The sequence below is a fragment of the Buceros rhinoceros genome, unplaced genomic scaffold, assembly GCF_000710305.1.
Source record: "Buceros rhinoceros silvestris isolate BGI_N320 unplaced genomic scaffold, ASM71030v1 scaffold34792, whole genome shotgun sequence".
NCBI lineage: Eukaryota > Metazoa > Chordata > Aves > Bucerotiformes > Bucerotidae > Buceros > Buceros rhinoceros.
The window spans coordinates 1-11,181 of record NW_010401235.1 but is presented as its reverse complement, the minus strand read 5'-3'; the positions used below and the strand labels follow the sequence as shown (position 1 = coordinate 11,181).

Genomic DNA, 11,181 nt, shown 5'->3' with positions numbered 1-11,181 from the left:
GATCCAGTAGTGATCTGCGAGTGTCTGAACTATATATTAAAGGTTTCAGTTCATGTTTTGCTCATTTAATGTCATTAGTTTGTATCAAGGTGTGTCATTGGAAAGATGGGGGCTTTGGGCTTTGGGAAGGAACTTGTCTTGACGAGAAAGGATGAATGCAGTCTGTAAGATCAGGAATTCATGGATGAAAGAACTTCTGCAAACATTAGCTGAACTGGTTTGCAGATTATTCTGCCATATATATGGGGTCTTTTGGGGTTTTATTTTTTTGCTGCAATGCTTTTTTTACATGTAGATCATCTTTCTTTTTTTGTTTTCAGGTCTTGAGTATAAACTTACGTAAGTTCTAAAAATGGGAAGGATTTTTCTGGATCATATTGGTGGCACTCGCCTGTTCTCCTGTGCAAACTGTGACACGATTCTGACCAATCGTTCTGAGCTCATCTCCACTCGTTTTACAGGGGCCACAGGAAGAGCCTTTCTTTTTAACAAGGTTGGTAAGAAGCTGAGGGGGAACTATTTTCTTTTGAAAAATGAGTTTCTGGGATGTGAACCTGCCATCAAAACTAAAAAACTTCTTGGCTAAAGTGTTGTGTGATTACTTTTTTAATTTTTATTTTGTTCTATTGAACTGTCTCTGAAGTTGAATTAGGCATTTAGTGTTGATGGCAAGCTATCTAAATTTCTGAAATACTGAAAGACTATAAAGAGGATTATGTGTGTAGAGGCATCATGTCAAAAGACATGCAGTTTTAACTTCGGAGACTTTGTAATATGAACCCCAACTTCATTGTTAGAGTATCTTATGTCTATGAAACAATTTCAAAGGCATTTGCGCTTCTACTCAGGAAAAAAAAAAAAGTCCACATAATATTCTGTTTAATTTCAAAACCACGTTTAAGCGAACAGTATTTTGAAAACTTCAGGATACCACAGTCTCTTTTACAGTCACTAGTACTCTGGATTAGTTTCGGTTTTTTTTATTGATCAAATTTAATTCAACAGTTTCAACAGGAAGTCATAACTCTGAGTGAATTGTAGCATTATTTATTAACCCTTCCATATGGAGGAAGGGACTCCATATAGAGTCCGTTAGCCTATTGAAAAAACAGTGGCAATTCTTTGCTTTCCCACAGAGTTCCTAGTCATGTAATCATTGGTGTGTTTTAGTTTGGGCTTTTTCTTGAAAGCCAGTTGGCCTTTGTCAAGGTTGATAGAGGCATCAGTAAAGTCTTCACTGTGCTTGGCCTTGGGATTTCTGGTATTATGCTGAATCCTGTCAGTAGTGTTTATCTGTTAGTGTGAGGCTGCATCGCTGTGAAAGAGCTGTGCATGTGACTTCTTTCTCATCTGATGAGCTGGGGTTCATTTGAACCTGGGGTTCAAATTTTTCTCCTGTTACATAGTGGAGTTCAGTCACAGAAGTTTGATTTTCTGACATTTTTGCAGTCAGAAGCCATACAGTGGGAGTGGAGAGAGCAAGCACAGTCAGATGGGAAGTTGAGAGAGCAGTGCAGCCACATGGTTTAGAACCCTACAGCAGATTAACAGTTTGGATATAGTTCTCATATCAACTTTTCAACAAATTTTTTGTGGTGGTTCTGTGATGTTGCTGCCTGAACAAGTTAAAAGTATATTTTAAACTGCTGAGATAGCACACAAAAAAAGATGAATGTTAAACATTAATCTGCATTCTTGGCCATCGAGCCTTCCTTTTTATTTCAAAAGCACTCCCAAGATTTTTAAAGCAGTGCCTCTTTTAATATTTTGTTCTGATTTCTGGGAATAAGTGATCGCATCAGTTGCTAGAGACAGTTTACATATATTACCAGTAGCTAAGTATCAACTAGTTTACAAGCTATTCACCAGGAGATTCTTACCCAAAGTTGAACGCAGTGCTGTGCACTCTCCTATGTCTCATACTAGCATTTCGTGTCTCTCAGTTAAACAGTGAAGGTTACGTATCCCTGTGAAGCACATCTTCAAAGTGTTACCTTCTCAAGCAGGAGATTTTCAAGGGCTGTTGACTTACTACACTGCAGTTTCAGTTCACGTGCAGTGCTGCAGGCTCTTTACTTTTCAGATGTTGATAGTCATGCACATTGATACCAAGCTTCACTCCAGGCAGACTAATCCTTTCTGTTCCCTGTGCCCTGTATGTTTGTATCAGGTGGTAAATCTGCAGTACAGTGAAGTTCAGGATCGAGTCATGCTCACTGGCCGCCACATGGTTCGAGACGTGAGCTGCAAGAACTGCAACAGCAAACTGGGTTGGATCTATGAATTTGCCACTGAAGACAGCCAGCGCTACAAGGAAGGCCGTGTTATCCTGGAAAGAGCGTTGGTCCGAGAGAGTGAAGGATTTGAGGAGCATGTTCCATCCGACAATTCCTGAAGAGACTGGAGTCTCTTCTCAGGTTCTCTTCAATTGAAACTCAAAAATAATAAAATCAACAAAAAATTCTGCTTACATACACTGTCACCTTAGCATCAGAGTCGGATTCATGGACTACAGAGTGGGAAAGATTGTGAGAGTAATTCAGATGGAACCTTTCTTTCTTTATTCCTTTTATATTTTACTTTCCCTTCAGCAGCTGTTTGTAGAAGGAATGTTGTGCAGATGCTGTAACTTTTTCTCTCTTGCATTTACATCTGTTAGATTTGAGGTTGTATCTTACAGATAGAGTGAGCTAAAAGGAAAATATTTGGGGGATTTGTCTTTTGTTAGAGAGAAATTCAGTGAGTTTTCTTAGTTTGCACAAACTGATGTCAGCATAAATTATTTTAAAACTACAGATGTTTTTTAAAAAGTATGTTCCAAGTTTTGGCTTAAGTTTTTAGTTGTTGGTTTTGGGGGGTTTTTTACCCAGTCTTTTCACCTGATTTGCTAGCTAAAGTAAAGAGATCCGAATTTGTGCCGAGTGCTAAAGGTTCAGTGTTGGTACAGCTTGGGCTGGCCCTTGTGCCACATTCTTGTTGAGGTTGATTGGTAGCACAGAGCCCATTCTTTCTTGTCATTCTTGACCCAAAGATGTCACCATTCCGTGTTTATTTGTGAAGTCCCATTCACCATGTAAACTGGTGTTGATTGGAAGCTATTCTTGAAATAGGGCAAAACTGCTTGGCTTTTTTTAACTTTAACTGATGTAACTTATAAGCATAGAAATAATATAAAATAATAGTTGTCTGTTTAGTCTTGCGTTGCTTACAAAGCAAGCTGTGTTTGTAATGATAGGGATCCACCGAGAAACTACTCTTTCAGTAGTAATTTTTTTTTTTGTTTCTCTACTAATCTCATTAAGTAGACAGGAAATTGCAAATCTTAATTCTTCTTCAAGTAGCTTTCTTCAAACCCAGAACTTCCTATGTTAAACACAGCTGCTGTGTAAAAGGAGGAGATTGCCAGCATGTTTGTTCATGCCTAGAGTTCTGCAATCTGCATCTCTTGAAAAGATTAACTTAAACAGCTTGTTTTCAAATGCTGCTTCTGGTGTTGAAACCTTTATCTTTCAACTTTGTTGAACTTTTTCGTTGTGATGTTACATTTTTATCTTTCTGGGCAGCAGTACATGTCAGCCTAGTAGTAACTAGTGACTTGGATTCATGCTTTCTTCTTGTAAAGGTCAGCTCTGTTAAAAACAGTGATCTTGCTTGCCTTTTTAGCGAAAATGCTCTCCATCAACTTAACTCAAGGGTGCCCAAACACTTTCATTGTGTCTTAAGCCATAAGATCTCAAGGGCTGAAATGTATTTGAATGTTAGATATGTATGAGTCCTTATCAGAGATACAAGGTTTTATTTGTTTTGGTTTTTTCTTTATTACTGGATAAATTGTGGTCGACGTGAAATAAGTTACCCACAGAGATACAAGAGGGGAAAAATCCCCCATCCATGCAAACAGATCCAGGCTCTGACCTTTCTTCACTAGCCACAGCTCCATAACTGGAGGGTGACTATGCAGAGTATTTTTCTTAATTTTTTTTGTTTGCCATGTGGCAATTTGGACACCCCTGACTTGACTCTACTGCCTATTTCATGTAAATTTTATTATGGAGTCGTCACATAGAAAGAAGACAGAGTAGATCACATACCAGAGCTGTGCTTGAATCAAGCTGCTTAAACAATAGTGTACTTGTGCCTCAAATGAATCGGTTTTTGCACTGAGTACAGTAGTACCCCATTATCTTGTCCTTCTGTCCCTCACAGACCCTAGAAGCCCCATTAGCATGGTTCTCTGCAGTACTTTTCTTGTACTTCTGACATTACAGTACAATAAAGTATGTTTTGTCCTGAATTGATTTTGCCGTTCTTTTTGAGTCATTTTTGTGGAGTCTGTCAACTGAATGACATGATCTGTCTTCTGTTCCCGCTGTGCACTAAGTCATTGCGTTCCTACAGCACAGTGACAAGCTGTTGATGAGCATCTCTCTCTGAATAGGTGGCAAAAGATTGTACTGTTGATTTTGGAAGGTGTTAAGTAAAGCTTTATGCATACCACCTGAACACTTGAAAGCCTTCAATTTACTCCTGTTAAAGAGAAAACAAAACCTGGAAAACGCTCATTTAATGGAATGTTGGGTGCCAAACCCTCTCCCCTTCTTTTAAAAGGCAGCAAGCTAAGTAAAACTCCAGCTTCTGCAAGAAATACAAAGTTGTAGCTTATGAAATGGGTTGGGAATTGAGGAATTGGGAATTAGCGTATCTGGAATTCTGTGACCCTTTTACGTTGAGCGCAGATGTTAGGGAGAAGCCTGCTGCTAGCAGCTGGTCAACTTTATAAGCTGTAGCTGAAGAACTGAGGGGAATGGATCATTACATTGCTGTGATGTAGTCTGAGGGGTTTATTCCAACACTGTAAGACCTCTTCAGTTTGGTAGAATTTTGGTAGACTGTGAGATGTAACCCCAGTGTCTGTGACCTGGAAAACATGGTTGGGATGAATTCATTAAAAGCCTGTGAGACTCAAGCCGGTCCACTGCAGCTTTAAAACAGTAGGCTTTGGATTGCTCTTCTAGCCTATGTGCTGTTGCCTTCTGTATCACTTTGGTGGCTCTGTGGGTGAGTTTAGCCTCAAATTTTGACTGCTCCTTGAGACGCTTTTGTGTGTGAATATAGATAACTTATCTGTAGGGAACAAGACGGTTGGTTATAGTACGGCTGGCAGCAGAGCAGGCATTGCTGTTTGGCGTTAAATGTTACTTTGTAGTAGTGGAGCAGCCTTGGATTCCCAAGCAAGGCATGGCTGGCACAGCAGAATGTGCCGGTACGGTGAACTTGTGCCTGATGTGATGCTGTGTCTGTGCTGTCTTAGGCAAAGAAGGTAGCAAGGAAATGACAGGGCATAACAGACTCCATGTGTGTTTATGGAGACCTCACAATTTGTGCTTCTAGGCTGCAGCTTGTGTTAGTGGTGCTGTGACTTCAGCCTTCAGTGCTAGCTGTGTTACAGTTTACCTGATCTCATCCCATAGCTGCAGTGTAGCTGTACCCAAAACTGAAGTACTTGACTAAAGCTGCTGACTACCATTTCAGCAAAACACAGCTTTGGGAAGATGAAAAGATTGGATGGTAGTTTTTTGTGGATTGAAAAGGCATTTTAATTATGCTTTCTATGGATGTTCAGAATAACTCCTGAAATGGCTCTCTTAGAAAAGCTGGCGTTACCCTGGCTCTGGGGATGGCTATGGCAGGTGACACAGGCTTATTCTTTCAGGGCAAGCTTGTCTCCAAGTTTCTGCCAGAGCTGTAGGAAATAGTCAGCAGATCACCAACAGATTAACAGGTAAGGAACCGGTGAAGCTGCAGGTATAAGGACAAGGTGAATGGGAAGGTTTTGGCATTGATGTGAGAAAAGGCTGTCCGGTTACCTGACCCTGTTAGAGGAGAAGGCTAAGCTGTGATGTTGCAGTACCATTCTGCAAAGGCCAGAAATGGTGTGCTGTGTTTCCTTGTTGGGTCTGCCTTCACTTCTTTAACAAAGCACTAATAAACAAAAAAAATCTGGTGAAGCTTCGTTTCCTGTGGATCCTGAGGGCTTTGCAGACTCCCTGATGCTTGGCAGGGATGAAATACTGCAGACTTTTTAGTTTGCTTGGGACACTGATTAGGATCGCTCTCCAATCTGGGCCCTGTTTTTTCAGGACTTTGAAGGACTAAGCAATTTTGATAGCCCTCTCTTCATAATCTGGAGTTAAAGTTGCCCAGTAACTTCAAAAGATCGCTTTGAGTGGTGAGGTGGTATGACCTGATGGACAGTGTTGCTGTGTAAGCCCTTTTCTTCTTACAGGAAATCGGAAATACTATGGACAAAGAGAATGAGCTCCTACTTGTCTCATCAAAAGTTATATGGCAAAAACATAGAACAGCTTCTGACAAGCCTAATTTCGACTGTGTGGAGCTGTTACTAGTCTCACAGTTACTCCCCTCACCATCTCTCCCTGGTCTAAGGATTTCTGGTATGTGTAGGAAATTGTAAGAGAAGAAATCTCCCATTTGTCTTCCAGCCTTGTGTTTGTTTATTAATAGGGTGGTTATTTGAATGGATTTCTGTGATGCTAGAAAAACTGCTGGCGGTTTTTGCTAGGTAAGGCCCTTCTGGCAGGCATCTCTCTCTGCCTAGACTTGAGGTTGTTTGGGAATGATAATGTGACTGGGCATCCTGCTCTGGGAAGAGGTGATGTAAGGGAAGACCTCATTCACCCTGTTCACAGGACGCTTCCATTCCATCGCCATGCTACGTCTCTTTCCATCGGATGTTACAGTACTTCAGTTTGCGCTGCAGCTCCTCCTTTTAAATAGGGGGTGACTGTGAGACAGCAGTCGGTGCCTCTTTAACGTGGCATTTCTCTCTCAAGGACCTGAAATACCTACAGTTTGGTACAGGCTGCTCTGCTGCTCGGTTGGAAGGGGCAGCTGTGTTCCCGTTTGGCTTGTTACTGCAAAAATAAACCCTGACACGTGTGTCTAAGAAAGGGCCAGAATATCTCTGCAATGGGAGGCAGGTTGGGGAAGAGAAGCCCAGATGAATGAGGAGTGAAAACATTTGTGTGTGTGTGTGAGGGGGAATTCAAGTCTTTCTAAATCAGATGAATTCACTCAGAAGTGGCAGAGGGGGGAGAAATTCTAGAGGTAAGCTTGCACCTTTTCTTTATGACTCGTGTGGGTTCAGGGAAAGTAGAAATCACTCGGTTGTTGTCGAGGATCTAAGGTCCCCTGATAATCTGAAGAAGAGACTGAATGTAAGCCCTTCTGCTTCTTTTGAGAAACCTTAGTGGATGTCCTCGCTCCAAGTCACTGATAACCTGAAGCGCAGAACCAGAGCTAAATTTCTGGTCTCTTTGTGTTTGGGTGAAGGCGACTGGAAAGTGTTTGTCCTTCGAAGTAGGCTCTGTTTTTGTTCTCACTATCTGAAGCATTTAACACTATCAGAAACGTGTTTCTTATAGAAGTAAAAATAGCAGGAGGAACAAAAAGCTGTGGCCTTAATTTGCATTTCCTATATGTCTTAGTGGGATAGATGGGAGAGAGGAGGGTGTTCAGATCTTACATTTGACTCTGCTTGTGAGAGACGTGTGCTTGCCTGACATCAGGATCCAGTGCTGTTTCCCTCTAGGACTCAGAGATGGTTTGATATGCGTTTTTGCTTTGTCCTTTTTAGAAGCATTTGATTTGACTGTTGTAAACGTTTACAAGTGTTTAAAACAGAATGTTTATGGAATTACAACAGCCTGCATGCCACAGTTGTTCGCAGGCTAGTGGCAGAAGGCTGCAGTAGATGCAGTTGTGAAATAGGGAGACCATTTTCCTGCTCGGGGAACACAAAGCAGAATGGCTAGCTCATACAAGAGTGCTTAGCCAAAAAACCTGCCTGGTGGCTTTCATCTGGCCTTATAGACTGAGTATAACAGTTCCCTGTCCTTGGAAGAGTTCGAAGACTATTATTCTAAGCCCAACTACATGGCGAGTACAGAGTAAGAAGAGGATGTTTGTTACTTTTCGGGGGTAGATCTTTGCTCGTGCACTGTCAGAAGATGAGATGCTCTGAGCGAGGTGCACCCCACGGACAGGGTGCAGAAACAGCCCCTGTGGCTATGCTGCTGCTGGTATTTGGCCAGCAGGTGTTGCTCCTCATCCTAGCCTTTTTTTATTAGGTTTGGTCTGGAAATTCGTGTGCAGGTATGCTTTAGTCTACTCTGCTACCACCCATGCCACCAACTAGAGCAAGTTGCTTAGGCTTCCTTAGGGCAACCTTTATGCTTCAGGGTTTAGGGGGAAAGTAAAACTCCCTTAGCTCAGCGAGCGCCCATAGTTGTGGTGAAATGCACAAAAAAACCCCCAAAAAACAAACCCCATAACTGCATGAATCTGTAGTGGTTGCTGCACCTTCCCTACAGAACTAGCACAGTTTAAGGATCTGGGGAAATGCCTGTGTTTGGCAATGTTAGAGGGTCACTTCTAGTATCATTGTACCAGCACGATGGATTAGTCATTGTGGCTCAGAAGGAATCAATGGATTGTCTGTTCCATGTGTCTCTGCTGAGGAGGGATTAGCTGAGTGATGGGCTCAATAAGCCTCCATTCTAGGGATGAAGTTTCTCAGCATGATTTCTTATTGCAGCCGAAAGTACATTAGTGAGGTACGATTTAGGTCACAAAAGTAGAACACTTTAAAAATGCCAGATTTCTGATGGATTGGGTAGCACATGGTTATCCTGTCCTTGCATACATGCAGCCTGGCGGTGGAAGTGGTCCGTGATTACAGAGTAAGGATGGCACCATCATCACCCTTTTACAGCTATGGATTGAACTGGTACAACCTCCATCCCACCATTCCTAACTCTGGAATGTTTGACTTTTTAACAATTTTGTTTCTAATTTGGATATGAACATTCTAATGTGCATTTAAATGGCAAAAGTAAAAGAAACTGAGATTAAGCATTTGCAATTGTTGGCTTCTTCATGACTAGGATCTGAACTGGGAACCCTGTTTGGTACAGTAACCTTTCCTACTTAAGCTTCAAGGCTGAGGGCTACTTCACCAGCAGCTGGAGGAAGCCTTTCATCAAAGAAGGCTGAGCAGATACCAGACCTAGGCTTTAGAGGTTTTCGTTTGATGTACGGTCTCAGCATGGGATAGGGAACATTCAGCTTGTATGCTGGTTCTGGTTAGGTTGAGAGTGTTGGGCTTTTGTTTTGGTTTTGTTTGGGGTTTGATTTTTTTCCCTCCTGATGCCTGGATAGAGTGAATTTTCTGTCCCATATACGACTTTGGAAGAAGAGATGGGAAAGTGAAGATTTCTCTCTATTTCCTTCCCAGACTGCTTCTGGAAACTTTGGCTGCCTGTCAAAACAAACCTGAGGCACCAAAAACCAGTTTTTAACACTCAGTCCTGTGGAGATTTAGGATTAAAACTTCCAATGTTTGTTTGAAACCGAAAATAAACATGAAAGCTATTTCCCCTATAAAACTCACTTCAGCTGGACTGCTATTATTATGTCCAAATGCTGAAGAAGAAGCTGGTGGAAGTCTGCCACAGGGAGGAAGGCAGAGAAGGATGCTCTGGCAGTGGTTTTGCAGTTACTTGCTGGCAGTGTTGATGCTTAGATATCAGCTCCAGGTGCCTTGGGAAAGGTGATAGTCATCACTGGCTCCTTTACCTGTCTCCTGCTTTTCTACTTCTCTCCCGGTTCTCTGCAGCCCCATTGTGCTTTGTTCTTCTTTCTGCAGTCTGTGCTTTTGTCATCTCCCCACATTGCCATTTGTTCCTCTCTCTCCTTCCTGCCCTGCTCCTTGCATCCCTGCTGAGTTTTCAGCAAGTGACCTTGTTCCTCTCAGCATGGCATGAGAGGCTGCAGTTCTCTCAGCTCTTCACTGCAGGTTCCTTCCCACCCCTGCACTGTGACAGCAATGCTGGTGGCGTGGCCGTATGGTGAACTGGTGCAGGGAGGCAGAAAGGCTGTTGCTGGTCTGATTCACTGGGCTGTCACGCAAACAGCTCATGCAGCCTTGCTAGCAGACTGCTGGTGATGATGCAAAGAGCAGCCAAGGCTTGCTTGCTCTGGCACTACCTCTGAAACCAGGCTTTTATCCCTGTCCCTACTGTGCTGCCAGGGAGTCACGAAGAACACAGACACAAGTGATCTTACTGTTCTCAATTCCTGCTTTGGTGGCACGCGTGCTCAGGGTATGGAGGAGGGTCTCTGTCTCTTTTGCACGGGGCTGGTGCCCAATGTGCACAAGGAACATCCCTCTGCAGACATGCAGGCAATGGGCAAAAGGCATGGCTGGTGTGACAACCCTACCAAATTTCAAGGCCCGGCTCCAAAGTATTGTGTCACAAAAAAATTTCAACTAAGTAGTTGGACTCTTTGTTTTAAATGGGTAAAATTATGTTCAAACCCTGAGCCTTGTTTTCAGAAATACCCAGCATTTCTCGATGAACTATTTTGGAACAGAATAACCTATCCTGAAGCAGACCTGCAGCATGGGAAACTTCAACCCCAGTGTTTAATGCTTGGTAAGTAAAATCACAACTATCCAAAAACAGAGCTGTGTATTGGGAAGTGCCAAGCAGCCTTAATTTAGTCACTTTTAATTTTAGGCACAGACACCTCAGTTTGCCAGAAAAGGAGAGCCCAGCTGCCAACAAGTGCATCAGTTTGGACAGAGGAATGGAAAACGGTATTTTTGCCTTTCATTTATTATGCTTTGTTATCTTTTCAGGATGCATACATACATACATACGTGTTTTTCCTTGCCTTACATGGGCAGCTGCATAAAATCTAGCAGAAGCACATGGTTTTATTCATCTTTTAACACAGTAAAATTGCTTACAATATTGTCTTAGAAATGGCTTAGTTCAGTGACCTTTTCCAGCACTGAGTAGCTGCCAAATAATCAGTGCTTGAAAGACTTTGAACCTGATTATTCTCTCCTTTACACTTGTTTCTTTTTTTTTCTTCTCCTGCAATCAGCTGAATTCATTGGAGCTACTCATTCCCTACAGGCTTAGTCTGAGTCGAAACATATAGTATATATTTCTGTATATATACAGAATATGTATAGATATATATTATGTAAAATAGAAATGAAATCATAGTAACTGTTGAGTTTTGGTTTTACTTGACATTATGCACATGTGCTGAGATTCTAGTCTGCTGAAGCATACTCGTGTCTTTTCC

General features: G+C 42.1%; 1 protein-coding gene across 1 annotated transcript; it reads left to right on the top strand.

Moving 5' to 3' along the window:
- The first annotated feature begins 214 nt into the window (after window positions 1-214).
- Window positions 215-3,560, top strand: YPEL5 (yippee-like 5 (Drosophila)). Its single transcript, XM_010132206.1, has 2 exons — window positions 215-493; window positions 2,171-3,560. The coding sequence occupies exons 1-2, from the start codon at window positions 353-355 to the stop codon at window positions 2,393-2,395; spliced, it is 366 nt and encodes a 121-aa protein (XP_010130508.1). The 5' UTR covers window positions 215-352; the 3' UTR covers window positions 2,396-3,560.
- The last annotated feature ends 7,621 nt before the right edge of the window (window positions 3,561-11,181 follow it).

Excerpts from the sequence above, each read along its gene's own strand:
- YPEL5 (XM_010132206.1), top strand. The coding sequence starts at position 353 with ATGGGAAGGATTTTTCTGGATCATATTGGTGGCACTCGCCTGTTCTCC. Across the intron at positions 494-2,170 it reads GAGCCTTTCTTTTTAACAAG|GTGGTAAATCTGCAGTACAG; the intron begins GTTGGTAAGAAG and ends TGTTTGTATCAG.